At 44.1% G+C, this 22,061-nt stretch overlaps 1 protein-coding gene across 7 annotated transcripts in view; it reads right to left on the reverse strand.

Annotated features, from left to right (window-relative positions):
* PALM2AKAP2 (PALM2 and AKAP2 fusion) overlaps positions 1 to 6,291 on the reverse strand; it is a 257,880-nt gene extending 251,589 nt beyond the window's left edge. For 2 of the 7 annotated variants that reach the window (XM_068666542.1, XM_068666540.1), the window contains exon 1: positions 5,869 to 6,291. In XM_068666542.1, the coding sequence (XP_068522643.1) occupies positions 5,869 to 5,913 (45 nt within the window). In that variant the 5' untranslated portion in view covers positions 5,914 to 6,291. The remainder of the gene's footprint in view (positions 1 to 5,868) is intronic. The other 5 variants (XM_068666545.1, XM_068666543.1, XM_068666546.1 and 2 more) reach the window with 3 other exon arrangements.
* Positions 6,292 to 22,061: the final 15,770 nt, after the last annotated feature.

The raw sequence follows: 22,061 nt of genomic DNA on the forward strand, positions 1-22,061 counted from the left end.
TGCTTACATGGGTTTCTCTGTGGAAGGTCTCCCATGAAGCTGACTCATGATGCTGCTGCAATCCAGTGTAGGGCTGCAGATTTGTGTGTAGGGAAACCTCGCTTCAACCTCTGCAGCAAATGCAAGCTTAACACTTCCTCTCCCACAGCTGAACTCCACTGAGATTGGCAGGAACCTCACAGGTTCTTACTGTGCTCATAACATAGATCTCTTTTAGGTTTAATTTGTGATAATATATAATTTATGCTTACTCTACCCATTCCTGGAAATATTTGCAACAGAATACAGCCTCCAGACATTTTCCTAACCCCACCTGGTCTTCCTCTCTGTACAGTACTCAAGAATCTGTCAGAGTCTCTCCAGTCCTCATGACTTTTCAGCTCAGAATTTAAAATTCATGTGTATTCTCCAAGAGAGAACAAGTCCAGATAGAGGAACATTTTCTATTTCAGATACTCAGATGTTGGACTGCTGAAGAACAAGATGGCAGAGGAACAGTTATGATTAATCAGTGCAGTAAATACCATTGTCAATAGCACAACAGGAGAATAATAAGAATGGGGAAAAATGGATTAAACTTCATAGCAGCAATATTCAAATAGGTTTCATTATACTTTGTGAAGAGGGCTTTCTTAAGCACCAAAACTCTGGAAAGCACATAAAGGAATGTGTTGATGTGGGTACATAGGGTGGCTGCCCTGGGTCAGGCCGCCTGGCCATTCTCTCAGACAATGCCTAAAATAGAAAACTTCAGGACCATGACAAATCCATGTAAAACAAATCCACTAGTCTGTCAACATCTAACAATTTGCAACTAAGAAATTGCTCCTGTCTTATAAGCAATTTCTTCACAGATTTCAGTTTCATGAGTATGCCTGGGTTCTCCTCAAGCCCTGGTGCACTGTGAGCATCCACCACTTCCTGGAGAGAGGCGCTTTAGACCTTAACAATTCCTTCTGGGAAGAAGACCGCTCTGGGTTTGGTTTGTCCACAAATGATACTCTCCTTAGACACCAGCTAATTCTTGTGCCAAAAAATGTGAGTAGTATGTTCTCTTTCTTCTGTAATATTGATGATCTTATAGACAGCTGCATATCCTTCTCACTTATGTGTTTTCCAAGCAGGAAAGTTCTAACCTACTTAATCTTTTCATATGTTTTTTTTTTTTTTTTTTTTCTACAGACTTCAGGTCTGAAAACAACTGAACTCAAACAGACTTGATAGTGTGCCTAATTTAAGGACAAAACATCACTTCCTAGATGTAGATGCAGGAAAGCAGCTTATTAAATGATCATAGCAATAAAAAACTGCCAATTAAATTAATGTGTCATGTTTTTCCGTTCAATCACCAACACCAGGAATTGTAATTTTCATGAATGATGGTCTCTGGCATGACTTATAAAATTTTTGGAGAAGTATTACAGTGAAATGATCTTAGGCACAATATCTACGAGTCATGAGGTTTAGTTTTGTGGGTCAATTGACAGTATGTAAGCAAGGAAAAAAGTGATATTTGTTATTCTGCCAAAAAATTTGCTCAAATTCATTGATGTCACATAATGCTCACTGCAGTTGCTAAGTGTGCAACCCAGAAATATGGAATGCCTAGGTTAACAGTGATTGAGATAGAGGAACTATACTGATACTATCTTTCCAAAGTATCATTGGCATTACTACTCTCAAAGAACTGTTGAAAAGGCGATGCAGGTTTATATGTAAATATATAAACACCTACCTCCATTTTGGAAGGACCTGCCCTCAGTGTTAGTTTAACTGGTATGAAGTTAATTTCCCTTGCAGAACTAAGACTGCCTTCTCATTCCCTTTGAGTGGTTTCCCACAGAAACTTCCAGTCCCTCTGGGAAGGTGGCAGTGTGGTGCTGGCCCCGTGCTCCCTGCACTGGGATGCATGGTCCTGCATTGCCCTGTCAGCACCTGCTGCGTGCAGGTGTGAAGGACTTCATTGAAAGGAGGGCTCCATTTTTCAGATAATCCAACTTGCTCTGGAGGACTGCTGTGCCTTCATCATTTACTCCTCCTTCACTCTATGCTTTATCAGCACATAATCAATTTTGACTTTGCATTTACTTCAGAGTACTGATAGACAATGCCTTCAAGCCATGAAAACTGCGTTCCTGTAAAGCCCTCTCTTGCCTTTGCCCCCAAACGGTTCCTCATCAGCACTCCTCGTTAGCAACAACTATTTGAGACCTGTCTGTTAGCAAGTCCTTAATCCATCTAAGGTATGTCCCACTGATCCCAGAGGGTGCTATTTTTAAACAACAGAGAACTGCAGTACCAAGTCAAACACCTGATGGCATTTGAGTAATGCTATATCCAGCTCAGAACTGGATCTTACAAATATGCAATTGCATGAAAAAAGCAAGAACGGTCTTGTCTGACAAGAGTTGTCTTTGACATGGCTACTTGAATGTCAGAGATCACTTTTCTTTAATATTTCACTGTTTCTCCCTAGGAAGTGGTGAGCACCATTCCTGGTGGCTTTGCTTGCTAATAAATCTGAACATTTAAGTAGCTTTCCCCCGGTGTTTTTAGTCTGGATATATCCTTAACCTGAACACCTCTTCCAGCTCCCATGTTGGTTGTTGCTGTGCTGGAAGGTTTCTCCTTAGTGTCGTGTCCCAGTGATTTCTCTTAATTCACCTGATACGGGGTGAGAAGCACTGCATTGTACGTCCATTCGTACCTCAGGTGCACTGATCCATACTCAGCGCCTTCACTTGCCAGCTTTACGAGCGCTATCTAAGCTATGGAAGATATTTACATTTTGTAAATGCCTGCCTATATTTAGATCACTGTCTGGTGGTGATATCTGCAGTCACAGTGAATGGGGCCACCTAACAAACTGTTGAACCATGCAGCTTATTTGTCTGAAATGTGATAAATTCACAGAGCTCACCTGTCCCCTGGCCTCTGAGCTGCTCCCTTGAGGACCACTTACATTCCAAAGTGCTGAGCAGCTTACTGCAGGCATATTTTCAAAGCCACAAAAATGTTTCCTTTTTCACCCCAAATTTTACCCACACATGCAATGTCATTAGCCACGTGCATATTAAAAGCTCTCTTCTTTTTCTCATTTTTTTACTTTTACAGAACCACATTTTCTGCTTTTTATTTAGCATTTCCTTGTCCTGATTACCCATAGCATTCAAGTTGTCCACAGTCTTGCATGCATCCCTACCAGACAAGGGCAAAGTCCATTATACACACTCTACAAAGAGATTAAGTGCTCACTGCTGGCAAAACAGGTGACTGACTTGTGTTCACCAAGGTTTAGAGTAATGACAGGTAGACCCCATTTTTCCTCTTCCCATGACGCTTGTCTCCATGCCAGACAGGCGTACAACTAAAACCATGATCAGCCAGAGTAATGAAGAATGAAATCAAACTCTTAAAAAGCCTTCAGATACAAATATTCATATTTGGATGTTGTTTTCCTTAAGTATTCAGTGGGGTGCCCTTAAAATTTACACTGCTTTTCCTCATTTGCCATGGTAATTATGAAAGCAAACAGAAACATACAGACAACAGTGTACAGAAGTTCCAGCCACCAGGGACAGAAGTTTTCTTTCTGTATGCTTAACATCCATCACAGAGCACTTTCATAAGATTTTGCCCACCAGGGTGAGATACTGCAGCTTGTTTAGTACATTTTTACACTAATAACTTTAAAGGGAACATCAGTCTGAACTGAAATGCCATCTTTCTCTTTTTCTAAAGCAAATCTGTGCAGCTTTTGATGACTGACCTTATTTTTGCCAACCAATGGCAGATGAGAAATATCTAACTTATTATATCATGTGACATCCTGGTGGAGCAAAGCTTACATTAGAAATAAACTTCTCTGAGCTCCGATAAACATCTGCAACTGTCCAAGCAGAGGCGAAAAAGTCACCTCAGAAACGTATATGGACAACCTGCTGCTCTGCAGAGTGTGCAAGCCAGAAAGTCACGCCATTGGCCCACACTCAGGTTAAAACAAGGATGAACACTCTTGATGCTGAAGTTGGATTCTTTCAATCTAATTCATCACATACAGTACTGTACCATGTTTTACTTGTAACTAGCCTAGCAGGCAATACAGACATAGAAGCCATAAAGGAAATATATAGAGAAAATGCAGGTCCAGGTTCTCAGGGCCTCCTTTCACAGCTGCATGAGCCTCCTCTATGAAGCTACAATACTCCAGATAATAATTTTATATTCATAATGGCCTCATTGGTGTGAAACGCAAAGCACCAAGAAGCAGACTATCTGACTTACTCTGCTGAAAGGCTGAAGGACATCTTGTGGAATAGAAGTAGATGTTGTTTGGCTTTCTGCTACATAGCAGGCAGAAGAAGCAGCAGTAATGTAAGCCTTTATTTTTATTTTTATTTTTATTTTTATTTTTATTTTTATTTTTATTTTTATTTTTATTTTTATTTTTATTTTTATTTTATTTTTAATTTGACATAAGTTTTCCAGAGCTATGCATAGCAGCAATATGTTAAGCAGTTCTGCAGCATGGTTCTCCCATATTTATTGCAGCAGGAGTCCCAAACCAGAGGCAGTGGTGAGGGTTAGCTCTGGGTGAACAGCTCCAGTCTTTCTATTTGGGGACCTGGCTATGCCTACACCGACATAAAACTTTGAAACAGCTTAAAAGATGAACCTACTTTCTGCTGCTTGACAGTTAAATGCTTATAGTATTCCCCCTCCACTCCCAACCGCCACCATATCACATGATACCATCTGATGTTTTTACAGGGAAAATATTTTATAGAGGAAAAAGAAAAAGAAAAGAAAATACAACAGTTTGTTTTACATCTGGTTATTCTAGATCTCCACGGGCTATCTGGCAGAAGAGTGGACGTAAAGAAAACGGCATGGAACAGCACCAGTGGCAGCAGCAGCAGCAGCCATGCCTTTAACTACAAAGGACGCCCGTGATCTCCGCGGGCTGCAGCAGCAGCTCAGAGCATCTGTTGATATTTGGAGGTGGGGTCAGGGCTGTGCCCCCTGCTGCAGACCTCCTGCAGTCCCTATGGGGACTGGGTGCTGTGACAGGAGGGTGTTGAGGCAGCCGTGTGGGGCTGGCAGAGCCACGCCGGGCTGCTCATGTGGCACACCGGTAGATGAGCTGGCAGTTTCTGTGTGCCAGGGGGGATGTGGTTTTACCAACACCTGGGCCTGATCCCCATCCCCTCAGGCATCCCTGCCTATAGTCTGCGGTGGCGGAGATGGTGCCTCTCTAGGAATTGCAGCATGAAATGTGAAAATGAAAGTTTTGGTTAAAATGGGGCAAAATGCTGCCTAGACCTCACCCCCGGGAGGATGCAAGTCGGCAGAGAATTTGCCTGAAAGCATGTGCTGAGCTGACAGCTTAACTAGTACATCAGTTAATTACATGATTTTGATAATGTGCTGTTTGTATTCGACTGTGTTAAAAACTAGTAATATCAGCATCACTTCCTGCAGTAAAAGCCGCCCTGCAGCAGATCCTTTTTGTTTAACTTCTCAATCAGCTCAGCTAACGCTCCCACCGCAAGAAAATATCCTTCTCAGTGGAGCACTGATTTTCTCCCGCAACCTCCCCTCCTCCCCACTTACTCCCTCTTTTCTTTTCCACCATCAATCTTACAAGTGTGCCACTGTGCATTCGCATTTCTCTTTCTGCACGTGTCAGCTCTGCGCACTTCAGCAGAGCCCCCTTCCCCAGACAAATCCTGCAAAGCAGGCTTTAACTACTCGCCTCCCAAAAGGGGAGCTCCACGCACAACTTGGCACCCGAAGGCTCCCCAGCCACGCTGCAGGAACGCTCCCCCGGCCACGGACAAAAGAGCAAGTAAAACGAAGCTGACTTACTGCTATGGCTTGGAGCCTTTCCTTGTGCAACTCTGCTTCCGCCATCCTGGAGAAAAGGACACAGGAGGAGAGAGAGGGGAGGTAGGAGGAAAAAATCAAAAACACCACACACCGACAAAACAAAACCAAAAAAAAAAAAAAAAAAACAACAACAAAACCAATGCAGAGCGCGCACTGCAGTCACCCAGGGGAACTGGAGTAATAGTGAAGAAAGCTGAGCTCCTGTGTAGTAGCCAGCCACTTTTGGAGGCACTGCAGGCTGGCTCACGGCAGGATCATTTCAGTTGCTGGACCAGCGCCTGCCTTGCTGCCTGCCTCCCAGCTGTATTGCTAACTGCATTTCATTGCAGCTTCTGTGTGCTGTTGCTGTCACACAAGCCATGTATGCACTCTCCCAGCAGCTGAGCACAGGGATGGCTCGCATGGCTATAATTTTTTGCCTTGACGTCTCAGCTCATTTGCTCCTCCTATGGAGTGCTGGGTCACGACAGGAGCTCGACATCTGCGGCGTGCACAGTAACCCAAACCTGCATGACTGCAGCAGGGGAGCAGGCAGCATCCCCGCCGTGCAGTGGGGCTGGATACAGAGGGGAGCACGGAGGAGAAGCAGAGAGGAGAGAAGCACGGCTGCTAGCAAGTGCTGCAGTCACGCAGCACGCTGCAAATGCTGCTGCAGGGCAGCCTGCAAGAGCAGTTGTGAAAAGCAAATGCAGGGGGGGAAGGTGTCTGTGCATTGGACACCGAAGCTCTGCATTGGCATCCAGCACTCCGAGGTGACAGAGCTGCATGAGGGAGCTGCTTGGCTGGGGACCCAGGGTGAGCAGCAGTAGGGAAGGGGGCAGGAGGGGAAGGAAAGGGAGGCTGGAAACAGCACCATGAGGGCACCCTTTGGATTTAGCTACAGCACCAGTTCTGCATGTTTCAGCTGCCAGCCACTGTGATTTTTACGTGATCTCCCACTCTCCTTGTTTTCTCATAGACACTGAAGATGCCATCCTCTCTCCCAGCCCCACCCCACTGGGTGCTGCAGCAGAGGTGAGCACAGGGTTGCCCTGGCAGAAGGGCTGGTGGGGCCGTCCCTCGGAAGCAAGCTCTGCAGCAGATAGTCACAATTTCACGACCATTTGCTGATGAGATGGCAAAGCTCCTCTGTCCTGGAGGAAGCAGTCTGGAGGTCACCCCATTTCCCGTACTCCTGCCCCTCTGTGTGCCATCCAGCCTGGCATTTTACCCCTCTGCTGGCAGCATTCCTCCCTCCCAGATACCCTCCAGCTCTGTCCCACTTCCAGCTCCAGGATGTGCCACTGGCTGCAGACTCCTTTTCAGGCAGCTGCTTCTACAAGTATTTCCACCTCCTGGTCCCATTTCCCTGACCGGTGCCAGCCTCCTTGCCTCGTGACGGCATATCAAAGTGACTTCTTGCCTAGCTCTGCCTTTGTGAAAGAGGTCCTTTGTTGCACAGAACATTCACGGAACATTATATAACCCCAGTTGTCTCCGTGCCCAAAAAGCCAAGTTTTATTGCCATGTCCCAAGTGAGGTGGTGCCTGTGAGTGGGCGTCAGGGTGGGCTCACAGCTATGGGAAATGCAACACCACCAGCTTAAACTGGGATACCCTTTCAATCTTCCAGCTTGGCTTAAATAATCTGTTGGATGACATCTGGCAAGTAGCTTATTTGCTCAATTTCAGCCTTTTTTTTTTATGCAAAACCTCATTTTTTAATTTTAATTAATTTATTTTTTTTTCATAAAGATATATGTATTGCTGTTTATATTACTACAGCTGGTTTTGAAGTGCCCCATCACACAGATCCAGATATCCATACTCCCACATGTGCATGGAGAACTTACATGGGCAACTCCTACTAAGACTTGCAAGTTATGCAATTAAATCCCTTCAATACCCTTCTCATGTTTTGCTGTCAAGCCTTGCCCCAGGGAGGAATTCAGCTATGGGCTGTACCCAGCCAAGGCCGGGGAATGCTCCAGCTCTGGCTGTGGCTGGAGCTGGGATGGGGACATATCCACCCCACGACCTGCAGGTGCTGTCAGACTGGCACGTGAAGTGCACCACACTTGGCCATCTCCTTTTTCCTTCCACATGGCACCCTCTCTACAAAGCATTGAAATATGTTTAAGTGTATTCAGGTTACTTTTATTTAAGTGCATGTGTGCATCTCACTTCTGATGTCAAATCTTTGATAGTTCACAAAGCACTGTGAATGCAGCCAAGCTGAGCATGGCACTCACATTGTGTTTATCCCCTCTCCCTTTTAGCTTGCAGGTTATGGGAGCATCGTACAGAGTGCTGGGGCATCCCTGGCCAAGCAAAGCATGAGGCAGGGCTGTGCACCTTTGCTTCATTTGCCAAGGAGAAGCCATACGATGGATGTGTGAGCATCTGAGTATGCTACTGGGCTGTGGAACTGAAAGGGATTTGTTAAAGCAAGATGTGCAACAGCACTGGTACCGAAAAGAGATAGAGCTGTGCATAATGATCTTGTTTCTGAGAGTCCAAATTAGAAGCTTTTCACCATTAGCAGCATCAGGGCTCTGATGTGGAGCCAGCACTGGTGGTGGAAGCGTGGTCCATCATAGATCAGCACAGCTGGAGGAGACCACTGTACAATCATACAGGAGTAGTGGAGGGTGCAGTGATGTCTGCCAAAGTGAAGCCTCCTTCACACAGAGCACACCTGGGTGGAAAGACCTCTGTGAGGTGACAACTGGCATGACAGAGGCTATAGGGCACAGCGCCTGGGGACTTATGGTGAGTTAAGACAGCTTAAAATCAAACAAAACAAAATTCCATTTTTACTTTGTTTTTTTTTTTTTTCCATATTGGTTAAGATTTTTGTTTCCAGAATACTTAACTATATCATTAAGAAACTTCCTAAGGTATAAAGAAAAGAAAAGCGGATGGGGGATGTGTAGGGAAAGGCAAGAAGCTGCTAGAAAATTGGGCAAGTGAAAGGAAAGAAGCATTTTAATGTACTTCGTTCAGTAGCTAAAAAAAGAGGAGAAAGGAAAAATACCACTATTATTTTCAAATGTCTATAAAAAGACTGTTATTTTCACCACAATTTTCAAAAGAACAAAACCCATTAAACCTTAATAATGCGTGAATTGCATCCCACTTCCATGCAAAACAGACTTTTATTTTTATTTCTTTGGACATGGGTGTAGGAAACAATCTGTAGTCCCTGCTCATTGCTGGAGAGGATCCTGAAAGCACTCTGAGTTATGTGTCGCCTGAACTTCTGATGAGACAGACAAGTTAAATAGTGGAAATTGAGTTCTGATGTCTCTCATGGAGCTGAGCTGGGCTAGGAAAGGTTCTACTTAAATCACCCATGCTTATTTTATTTTTTATTAATAACTAAGTTCAGGCTTGTCATTGCTCTGTACACAACTGGAACCCTTCTCCATGATGCCAGGCACCTTGTCCTCAGGGCAAAACCCTTGGCTCCACATCCTGCTGGCTGTCAGCAGGACTGAGTCAGTCTAAGAAGCCAGACTTTGGCCCGAAGACTGCATGAGGAAGGCACACGCACGCACATGAAGGTCAGGACCAGCGCCTCAGCCGCTGCCAATGTATCGACATATTTTTGTGGTGACACGTTAGTGGTTGGATCCTGGCAGCGGCTGTCAAGAAAACACAGAGCGGGGAGGGAAAACAGGCTTCACATTTGCATTTCAGATTGTTTAAGAGAAGATGCTTCTGGCTCTTAAAATTACCACATGCCAGCGTGTTGCATTGTGCTACGGTAACACTGCTCTGGCATCCTCACTATTGTCAAGCGTCCCTCCCCGGGGCATATTTGAACCATATTATTTTCATCTAGGTTGAAATTCTGAGGTTCCATTAATCTGGTTTTTATCTTCCTTACCAGGCTCTGGCCTCTGATGCTAGATTAAAATAGGTCAGGAATGAGAACTTTGTCTGCACTTTTAGATCCTGAGCCCATCATCCACACTTGCTTTGTGGACACACAGTGTCTCGCACAACGCAGCCCTTGAAATTTTTGGCAGTGGCACCATCCAACATTTCCAGAAAAGGCTACTCCATCTGCAGCTTTAATATGGGCTCTCAGCCCTGTCAGACAGCAGGCTCTGGCTGTCATCCCTCCTTCCGTCATCTCCGCTCCCCTGGGGTGGGCACAGTGGCTGCAGCCCCGGGGTTGTGCTCAGGGCCCTTGGAAGCTCAGCAAAGCTCACCACAATGGGCCGTGCCCCATCCTGAGGCACCCCAGAGAAGAAGGCAGCTGGAGCTGGGATTCACTCACACACGTTAAAAGGGAGGCAATGAAGAGAGGCAGAAGAAAACACCAAGAAGTGGAGAGCTGGTTAAACCCTCTCCTTACCAAAAGCTGCATGCCTAGCCCCAAAATCAAGATGCTGTAGTGAACTCCTGAGCATTAACTGAGTCCTCACCCTAGGTCAACTGTCCTTATCCTTGTTGTACCCTTAAAATATCCTTATTATATTTTAAAATTCTTTATAACAGACTTATTTTACCTGGAGTTGTTTCCCTTACCCTTTCTTTTTTTTTCTTTTTTTTTTTTTTTTCTTTTTTCTTTTGTTTTGTTTTGTTTTGTTTCAGTTTTGCCACTTGGTTTCAAGACTTGGAGATGAAGCACACACAGCAGGACATGGCATTGTTTGGGAATTAAAAAGCTAGAGCTCAGGTCTTTGTTTTAAACCTTCCCAAGACAGCAGGCTTATGAATAGGTAAGCTATCATTTATTAATATGTGCAGTCTATTCATTTTTTCCACGTTTGCTTCATTTCATTCTGCAGCAGCACCGAGCTGTCACTGACCAGATGGGTCTCCACGTGGCCATGCTTGCAGCAGAAACACAGCTCATTCTGGTGTACCCCACCAGGCACTGTGAGTGGCAGTAGACCCTTAAGAGTCTCCACAATGCAGATGTGTCCTGGTCAAATGCTGCCTGTTATCCACTGAGTGCTGCTTGCCTGTGGTTCTGCTGGTAGCAGGGATATGGACAAGAAGCGTTGGCTCTTCTGAAGCAGTCCTGCTGCTGTGCTCAAGCAGCCCTGAATTAGCCTGAGGTTGTTCAACACCTTCAGTCCTTGGCAGGACTAATGAAGCAAGCAACAGAGAATCCCCTGACAAGGGTTGCAGGTCAGTAAGCCAGGGAATCCTGTTTGCAGCTTTCCATGAAGCAGGGAAGAACAAGAAGAGAGGATGCCCGTCCTTCACCTTTATTTCTACTTCCCTTTCTTGGCAGCTGGATCTGTCTGGAGCTTCCCAGGTGGTGCATCCTTAGGTCCCACCCTCAGGAAGGAACAACGACCCTGTGTCCTCAGGGGACTTCAGTGCTTTCTGATGGCATTGTGCCTTGCTGCAGGAGCCTCACCTGGACCCTGGGCAGTGAAAGGGGGACCTGCAGAGCGGAAGCATAAGGCAGCCTTTCTCAGCTGCCTGTGCTCTCTCTGAATTCGCACAGAAATAAAGCCTGGTTAGCCCTTACTTTATGCTTTCCACTCTCGGTACTTCTCTTGCCACCTCGCATCCTGCTGGGGCAGGGAGGTGGAGAGAGCAAGTAGTGTTCCCAACATTAAAGTACAGGGCAGAAATATATTTGCAAATAGACAAGTCTTCACTAAAAGGAGACTTTCTTGGATTTTTTTTTCATCAGGGTAATGATGTCACTGAAATAGGTCACCACGCATTAAATGCACATCCCTCTGTAGCTATGAATGAACTGAAGTTCATTCTGAACTGAAGCTGTCATGTCCCTCACATGAACATTCAAATATTAGTAGTTGTAGCAGAGATGTTCCTTTTAGCAGCATTTATCAAACACCACATAGGTGGTATTTCACTGTTCACCAAACACCACATAGGGTATTTAGGTGAAAGGGTTTTCTCTTCAAATATGCAAAATGTTTTCTGCTGAGGTTTGTGTTAGGACATTGGATTTTGCTTCAGAAGGGAGATAGTAGTGCAAGAAGTCACCCACAGCTCAGCTGTTAAAAGCTAAAGCAATGAAAATAACCTGCTGCCCCAGGAGGTAACTGGGACCTTGTGGAAACAGTACTGGCCCAGAACCAGAAGATTTGGGTTTTACTGCTGCTCTGATCACAACTTTGCTGTTGTTCCCCCGTATATAACAAAAAGATAACTGTATGCCTCCATTCTAAAGACCCTTTTGTCTCCAGGCCCTGTTGGCCCTTCTTGGTTTGGTCTCCTAAATTCAACAGGATCCTTTAAGAAAGATTGGCATTCTATTTGCAGCACCATGCCACCTGAGGCAAAATAAGTAATAAAGATTCCAGTCTATAAGGGTAGCTTTCATCTAAGGCTAAATACCCAGGAAACTCACAGTAGTAGGCCTTCCTCCCAGCAAAAGAGCTGCATAGAGAGGTGTTTGCAGCTTGTCTGCCTCAAGGCTGTAATTTATAGATAGGCATTTCAGAACAGTCCACGTTAACTCCAACACATTTTAGCAAAGAGAGATCTGGAATTTTGTTTTTGTCTCTTTGATGAAGAGAAGTTTGACTCCATGTATTCAACACTCTGGCCTCTGCTTCACCCTGTGGCAGAACGTCACTTAGGAGGAAGCCTGCAGATACAGAGAGTGACTGGCGACTGTCTCGGTTGCAGCTGGAAGTTCAATCCGAATTTTGAATCAGCCTGTTTCAAGCTCAGATTGGTTCATCCAGCTTCAGTTGTTAGTGAGGGAATTCATCATGTTCCTCATAGCCTGAGGCAGCCGTGAGGTGCCAAGGCTCTGCCTTGGACCTGCACAGCACACGGCAGCATGCATTATGCAAAGGCATGGCACTGCATATGTGAGAGTGGTGTCTTCCAAGTATCATTAAGGCTTCTTTCTGTCGTGGTTCCGCTCGAGTGGGCAGCCGAGCTCCACCACAGCCGCTCTCTCACTCCCCCTCCTCAAAGAGGAATGGGGAGAAAATATGTGAAAAGGGCTCAAGGATTGAGATAAGGACGAGAAAATCACGCAATAATTAGTGTAACGGGCAAACCAGACTCAGCATAAGAAGACAGATAGTAAGATTTATTGCTCATTACTAACAAGCTAGAGAAGTGAGAAACAAAGGAAAGAAACCAAAAGCACCTTCCCCCCCCCATCCACCCTCTTCCACCTCCTCCCCCCCGAGCGGCGCAGGGGAACGGGGGAATGGGGGTTATGGTCAGTTTACAGCACTTCTTCTCTGTCGCTCCTTCTTGGTCACTCTCGTCCCCTGTGCTGTGGGGTCCCACCCACGGGATGCAGTCCTTGACGAACTGATCCGGCGTGGGCTTCCCACAGGCAGCAGCTCTTCCAGAACTGCTCCAGATATGGGTCCGTACCACGGGGTCCATCCCTCAGGAGAAAACTGCTCCAACCTGGCTCCCCTACGGGCAGCAGCTCCTGCCAGGTCACCTGCTCCTGCGTGGTCTCCTCTCCACGGGCTACAGGTCCGGCCCGGAATCTGCTCCAGCAGGGGTCTTCCACAGGCGGCAGCCTCCATCGGTGCAGGGCCACCTGCTCCACCGTGGTCTCCTCCACGGGCTGCAGCGTGGAACCCTGCTCCACCGTGGTACTCCATGGGCTGCAGGGGGACATCCTGCTTCACCATGGTCCTCACCACAGGCCACAGGGGACTTCTGCTCCGGCGCCTGGAGCACCTCTCCCCCTCCTTCTACACTGACCTTGGCACCTGCAAGGCTGTTTCTCACTCCCTTGACTCTCCTGGCTGCTGTGTGGCGCAGCGTTTTTTTCCCTGTCTTAAATATGCTCTCACAGAGGCGCAAAACAACATCGCTTATTGGCTCAGATCTGGAAAACAATGGGGCCCTTCCCAAACATGGGGCGGCTTCTAGATCTTTCTCACAGAAACCACCCCCATGGCCCCCTGCTACCAAAACCTTGCCATGTAAACCCACTACACTTTCTTGTCCTCAGTCCCACTTTCAGTGTTCAACTCAAAGCTGTGCAAGCATGCTGTGATGTCCCTTTGATGGGAAAGGTATCCCTGGAGCTGCCTTACTCAGAGCACCTGGGAAATAAGTATGCAGCACTCCCTATAATGCTTTTCCAAGATTAGTGTTATGGACAGCAGATATAGATGGTGAGAAAATCATAATCAAGCTTCCTGAGGAAAATTAGAGTTCCACTGACTTCCTATTACAGCCAGTCTAATAGGATTATTTTAACTTTAATGTTATGAAGTGCAAATTGCAGAACTGTTTTACATTATATTGTACAGCACAAACAAGCCTCACTCAAGATGAGATTATTATTAACTTGGTGTATCTGGCATGCAGCTAATTAGGAAATCATCTTTATATCTTGCACCTCTACCGTACAAATGTCTGGTAAGTAACATTCGAAAGATACATATTCATTGAGCCTGGTAGTCAGCCGTTCCTAGGCTGAAATTTAATGCTGATTTACAAAACAGCCTAAATGATTGACATCGTCTTCTACTAATTTTAGTGGAAAATGATTCTTAATCCTCTAGACTGCTATGAAAATCCCTGTCAACATGTCTACATTTTAAGCTTCTGCTTATATTCCAATTTTGGAACCTGGAAGGGAGTACAATGCATTATTGTTTCAACACTAATCAACCACCCGACCTTTTGAACAAAGATATTTGGGAAGAGACTGAATGCTTTAAGGATGTCCTAATTTAGTACTTCTTAGTGTGTAAATTAGTACTTCTTAGTGTAAATTAGTCTTAATTTAGTACTTCTTAGTACTTCTAATTTAGTACTTCTTAGTACTAAATTAGTACTAAGTAGTATTTAGCGCCTAGTAGCACTTTAGTACTTAGTACTAAATTAGTACTAATTTTAGTACTTCTTAGATGTGGCAGGAATGAAAAGAAAGAGGCCCCCTGTGAGGCTGAGTTTATAGCATGCAGGTAACACAGCAAAGCCTCCCATAGTCATGCACTTTGGGCACAAGCTCAGCATAAAATAAATTGTAAGAGTAAGCATGTAAGCAGGACTCTGAACGAACGTAAGAGAAGGAGACACATCAAGTTGTCAATTTAACAACATAATATTACCATATTTATTTATTTATTTATTTATTTATTTATTTATTTATTTATTTATTTTCTTGAATAAATCTGTTTCAGAACTATAGCTTTACAGATTTATCCTTGGAGATTTGAGTCCACATGGTGAAGGTGAAAAACACCAACCAGTTCAAGTCTGCTTCTGCCACTGTCTTCAGGGTGTAAGAGTTTGACACTCTTGTAAGGACAGTGGAGGAGCAGTGCTTTATTTATGAGTATATAAAGAATGAATGAGATAAATTTAATAAAAAGTACATCTTTTCTTCATGTTATATAATGTCATCTTCTACTCTGAGTATTCTTTCTCATAGAAAACATTTTTTTTTTTCCTGTGTTTTTTCCTCAGTTTCTTTTGGTGATCAATTTATTTTGATGTTGAGATATTATGGGCAATACAACATTTCCATTTTTGATCTTATGGGCATTAAGCAAAGGCATGCAGAGTGCTGTATTTTCTATCTGCACCAGATCTATTAAGGTAACTTAATTTTCTCCATATCCATGACTGTTCCTGTCATGGAAAAAAAAAAATACACTTTTTAAAGGCTGATAAAATACTTTCAGTTGAGATTTGGCACAAGGCAGAGTGTTTGTTGATATTAGTGACCAGGCAATGACACCATACAGTTTTATAACTGTTTCAGGATGCTTCTAGGGTAGGTAAACCTACATATACATGTTTACAGCAGAAGCCAGTGTTCTATCTGAAGTATGATGGCAGTGGGGTCAAAAAAACCCTGGACATGAAACGACAACCTCAGCAGATCTCCTGTTGCCAAATCACTAAATGTTAAGCACAGATTCAGCTATACTGAACACACGAGTCTTGATGTTGAGGTGTCATTAAAAATGACCACACTTCTTTGAAAACTGGAACCATATGAAAGAAGGAACTTTTAAAGTTTTATTTTGAGTTCTCATATTTCAGATCTATCCAGCAATTTCAGTAGTATTTTTGTTGTTGTTGTTGTTTACACGCATGGAAATATGTAGAAGTGTAACAAATTTTGCAGCTTATTTCACATGGAGCATGAAAGTGATGATTTCAAGCTCCTAGTATTTTATTTGAATAACAAGTTTATATGTCTCCAAATCAGTAATGCTACTTAGAACGCAAACCTTAACCCAAACAACAGAACATTTTATTTAGTTGTGTAGATCAATAAGAAGACATTCTGTACATGCAGTTCCTAATGAAGCTCTGACAGCGTGCAAATATTATCCTTTCATGAAGGTGTTTTTTTGCCTGCAGTTTGTTTGCTCTTTTAATATGGGCTTCTTCATACTGGGACTGCTTGTTTTGTGGTTGCTTAGGAAGGGTGACCATTAGCTGAACTATATCTGACGTGGTATGCTTCACTTTCAAAAAGGTAAGTTAATGTTTAGTGCTTAAGAACTATTGATAGTCACAAAACAGTGAAAGCTTATAAAATTTAACTTGCACACAAGATACTCATTATTTTTTATGAGATAGAGAGATTAAAAAGCACTTACTTTTTATTTGCTGAATTTCTCAAAGGGTTTGAGTTATTTCCTAAAAGTAAGATATGTTCTGAGGAAAGTATTTTGTACCTTGTTGTACTTTTGTACAGAGCAAATGGGGAAATATAAACTCGTAAATGATGCGATGCATTTTTATTTTTGTCCAAATAAAGGTTTGGCAACCTGCTTATTAATCCCTGTGAAATAATACTACTTCTCTTTGGAGTTAAAAATCAGACCTTGAAGAACTTCTCTGGATTTGATTTCCCTGCCAAAGTACCTTGTTATTGAACTCAGTTGTATATGTTATCAGCCAGGTTTACAGCCCTCTACTGGTTTATAGTTAGTTCTGACTGCCAGTGGTATACTGCATCAAGGAGTTCCACAACTTAGTTCCAAAAAGTGCTTCTTTTTAGTAGTTTTTTTTTTTTTTTTTTTTTTTCCTTTTTGTTTTGTTACATTCACTGCACATTTTTGATCCAAAACTATCAGAATTTTGATTTAATACTCCAGGCTGCCCATCTCATCCCATGATGAAAGTGTACCAGCTGTGAAATTTTACAATGGGAACGGTTCCTGCAATCGATATATGAGTATAGTTTTCCCAAACACCACAGAAAACCCAATACTGCAAAAGCAAAGTGTAGCTTATTATCTTCTGGAGTGAGGCAGAGAGGAAGAAAGATGGAAAACAAAAGGAGCATTCTTGATACTTTGAAGAGAAGCAGAGAAAAATAAGTTAATAATGGAAAAATGGAAAAAAAAAAGAGGGTTTTACTTGGATCAGAGAACTGGCATGAACTGTCACATTAAAATGATGTTTGAGGAGAAGCAGAGCAAGAATTTTGGACTGTTATTTTGTGTAGAAGACTCTATGATAACCATTAGCTTTGCTATTAGCTTTGCTTTTCTTTACCTGGTGTGAGCTGCAATTTCATCAGCTACAAAGCCAGAGAGTTGAACGAAGTAACACTGCAAGGAGGGAGCTGGAGATATCTTCTGGCATTGGCCATGCCAGAGAACACTGTGAATACAAATGATTTTAAAGGCTTTAAAAAAGTAGCTTAGTTTATTTTGGAAATCAGCATCTGCAACTTAAATCTGTACCTGTGTGTGCCCACCTGCATGAGGAGCTCTGCGTGCATCTTCAAAGTCTTCTCCCTTTTGCTGAAAAGCTCAGCCTGTCACACGCCTAACTGAGTAACCTATGCACCACAGATACTCCAAACACTGCTGTTTTTAAGCTGAATTATCTTGTGCTCTTTTTGTTGTGGATAAACCACTCTGTGATGGCCAGTACTGTCTATGACAAGGGTAGATGGCATGCAGTGCAACGTCTTGCTACGTGTACCCCCACGTAGGACTCCTTCCCCCCAGACTCAAGTGCTTGCATGCCCCAGCGTGGTCTCTGCCCATGTGCAGCCCAGACGGCTGCGGTGGGAGACTGGGAGCCCTCCTGGGTTCCCACGGATGGCTCTTTCCCATGGCTTATAACCCAGGCAGCTCTCAGAGGGGATATTTTAAGGCCAAGCAGAGCATACTCTGCTTTCAGTGGTTTGTACTCCTCATTTCATTACTTTAGCCCAATCAGAGTTGCTAAAATAAGACTCATATGCACGCTGAGAAAACGAAAGAGGTGGAAAAGTGCCTGCTGCCCTGACATGGAGTCACTGTCACCACTGCTGCTACACATCCTGGCAGAGTGGGAATGGACCAGGAGCCACTTGTGGCTCTGGCACATCAGATGCCCCCCAGAAAAGCACCAGGTCCCACACCTTCCCACTGGGGCAGACCACCAACCTTCCCAGGGCATTGCTGCTGTACCGAGGCCAACATGAAAACCAAAGCAACTCCCTGAAATCAAACCAACCAAGGACATGCACACACACAAGATTACAGCTCTGCAATCCCCAGCCTGGACCCCAGGACCGCACATTTTTAACCAGGTGCCAGGATAGGGGCTGGAAGGGCAGCGGGTCAGGGCAGGCAGAATAACGCAGCCCCGGTGCAGGGAGTGCTGTGGCTGTGCTGGGTTCCCAGCAGGCTGGCGGTTGGAGGGGCTGTCGTGTGCCTGTGCTGCAGCTAAAAGGCCTTATAAGGCAAAGCCTGAGCAAACTGTGAGGCAGGCTGAAGTGTTCCTCAGTGCTGAAAAACCTCCAGGGAATGCACAGCATACCCCTGGCAGAGATTACGGCATATTTTACAGCAGGCTCACAGAGTAACAAAGCAGATATTGTATCTGAGTTTTGGGCTCTGCAGGCTACTCTCAGGAAGAAAATTAAGGTCGGGTCTCCTTTTTGGGTTCACTTCCCTGCAGTGGGACAAGCTGAGTGTCATTCATTAAGTCTGTCCTTAAGATGACATAAAGTTGCACTTCAAGCCTTCCTCTGGAAAGATGTTCTCCACGCAGAAGACTTATTTGGAGGCTTCAGTGTGCTGAAGGGTGGATGAGACAGGACTGGTGAAGCCATCACAGCTCTTAGCACCAGTGATGAAATGAGCAGACCTTAGCCATATAATTAATCTCCATGGTAAGCTGGCCTGGCTTTGCCACCCTCCGTCTCACGGGGTGTCACAGCCTGTGAGGACACAGCTTCCTTGCACTCTCTTCACAGACCTGCAGGAAAAACACTGCAGGTTTGGGTGCAGCATACAGAGAAAACAGCCCAAGGCCTGTCCCTGCTCCAGCTAGCTGTGTCCTTGCTGAAGATTCACAGAATAACAATATTAAAAAGTAAAATACAGGAGGGTGAATAAAATGGCTGCACCATGGCACTCAGAGCAGATCCATGTGGCTGTGGGTCTGAAGCAAGCACAGCTGTGTCATCCTCGTGCACTGGAGGCAGGGACGAAGGGCAAATATCTACCATTGAAGACCATCTTCTCAGCACCATCCTTTTCTGCTGGAGTTAAAAGGCATTTGAAAGCAGAGCCTGAAAACACTGCCTCTTGCTGCCTTTTCTTACGCTTTGTTGGTTGCAGCTAGATGCAGCTTTGAGTAGCTTTCAGTTTTCTTCCAGCCTGGCTTTGCTGAAGCTTGAGCACGTACTTGGAGGTGCTTACTCACAGAGTAGTGAGCCATGCCAGGGGGACGTGGGCCATCTCCTTCTGCTGCCAGCCAGATAAAACTGCTGCCAGTTGAACAGTTGCACCTCTGGATGCCCACAAACAGGCAGCTTCTCTGGAGTTTTTCTGTCAGTTCTGCTGTTTGCGTGCTCTTGCTGAAGCATGTTTACTGCTCCAGCCCTTTCATTGTTATTTTCTGATGTTTTAAAATTAACCTTGTCTTTTTTTTTTTTTTTCTTTTTAATTCTGTTTCTACCCAGATGCCTGTTTACATTATGTAGGTGCTGAACTAGCATATACATGGACGTACAGGGGAAAAAGTATGTTTGGTCCCTTTTACAAAGTGAACAGAATTGTCCAAAGTGAATAGAGTTATCCAAAGAACTTTTATTAATTATGAGTAAAAAAAAAGGTGTGGATGCCAGTGTAGAAAGATTTTCAAAAAGCAAGATCAATGAGCTGAGATTTCTTTTCTTCCTCATACCAAGAAGCTCCATGGAGGTCACCTTGCTCCAGCTGAGCAGGAACTTTTAACTGAGTGCCCACTGGGTACCCTCTGACTCTCCCCCTTGTGCATGAGCTGGTTTGATAGGTGTCCATGCAAGAGGGGCTTTACTTCTAGCAAGCAGACACAGCAGTTGCAGTGGATAACCCATTCCTGGATATGAAAGGTAAGACTGGAAGTACCTTGGACACGTCTGCAGTCCAATTCTTTCTGCTAAGACAAATTCAGGTATAGTGGGACCGAATCAGTTACAGGCAGTCATTCATTGTCATGGATACAAAAGATACACAAAGAAACCACTTTATTTTCAACTTAATGCTTGAATTATGCAGGAAATCACATTGTGCCAACCATCTTTGGCAGAAGACAGACTTACACTACCTAATTTTTGGTAGGACACGAGATGTCTGCAAATCAGTCCCCAGAAGGTCATAGTGAATCAGCAGCCATCTAGAGTGGCTAGGCTGTAGGGGCTGAAGGAGGAGCTGGTAGAAAAGTTTTTTATATGCAGAACACAACTGACAATGACTACAGTGGGGTCCAAAGTACCATTTGTATTGTAACCATAACAAAAACTAAACATTGCCTGAAAGTATTCAAACTTTTCAGCAAATTAATTTTGACCATTAACCTACCCTTTTTTGTATGGCTTACTGAAAATGGACGAGTACTTGACCTGGCAGGCACTCTCATAAAAACAGTCTCAAATGAATATTGCAGAAAATCATAGTGAAATTCGTCAGCAGAAGAGCGTTCTCATCAGAGACATATGATCTCTAGGAAATGCCTTCTCTCAACTACTGGATAATGGTGGTGACCAAAGAAGCCAGACAGAGCCATAATTATTTTTAAAGACAGCTGGTAAAGGCAAGTGAGTAGAAAAAGTATAGAGAAAAGCAGTGTAAGCAAATACCATGCAGAAGAAAAATGCATTCAAATCAGAACCAAGTTTGGGGATGTCAACTCAGTGCTAAACTAAAGGTCAGAGGAATCAAAGAATAGGATTTAACACAAATCCTCCACTAGCTGAGGCAGATGTAGCAGACAGGTCAAAGCCTGTTGTTGAGGTTGGCTCGGGCCAGTGACTTGAAGTATGACTCAATTTGAAGTGTAACATACATGACTGCCTGTGTCTCGCTAAGGGCATGCAAAGCTTTTACCAGCCTCCTGGAGCAGTCCTTTTGTGGTGTAAAATAAACTCCACGCTGACATAAACTGCTGACACTGGAAACTTCTCTGCGTCCTCCTCTCTGCCTTATCCACAAACTCTTTTTTTTTTTTTTTTTTTTTTTACATCTTCAGCATCATTATCTGTAGTGGTAATGAGAAAAGAAGAACTGTAATGGTTTCCAGAGCTTGCAGGAAGAGGTGGCTGAGTGCCAAAGAAACTTTATTTATTTATTTTTTTCCAGACAGTAATATATTAGACTGCTGGGATATGACTTTGCTTAATCCCCTTGTGTTTACAAATAGCAAATGCCAAAGAGGTAAGCTAGGCAGCTCCATGATGTATATTTGGCTCACAACAGATCTTTGATAGTGCTGCCCTTGACTGGTGTCAAAACTGTGAATGCAAGGATGATCCAGAAGCTCCAACACCATCTTTGTATGCTTCATAGGTAACGCCTATAATGCCAATTACTACCTTGTAATTTTTGCCATATTGTTTTGAAGAGATAACATGTTCCCTAAAACTGATGTATCTCTGCAAATACCTTGTGAAGGCAAAGGGATCACTGAGCAGACTCTGCCTTGCTGATGAGCAGTTCATAGCCCATGCCTCCTTCAGTTGTACTGGTCTGGTCTATGAGAATGAGCTGAACATTCTTTTCTAAGCTACCCTGCACCAGACACCATCGATGGGCATGTATCTAACAGAGAAGCTCTGATATTTGTACCTGGGATTACTTTCTGTAGAGGTACAGAACAATGTTATTTTTTTTGGAACAATGCTGTGACAGCACACTATGCTCTCAGGCTAGTGTTGGCTTCGGCGCAGAGAGACCTGACTGTGAGTGAAATTTTATTGAAAATATCATTACTGAGCTGACTAACTGCAATGCTATTAGAGGGAAAATC

Source organism: Anas acuta, chromosome Z (genome assembly GCF_963932015.1).
Source record: "Anas acuta chromosome Z, bAnaAcu1.1, whole genome shotgun sequence".
NCBI lineage: Eukaryota > Metazoa > Chordata > Aves > Anseriformes > Anatidae > Anas > Anas acuta.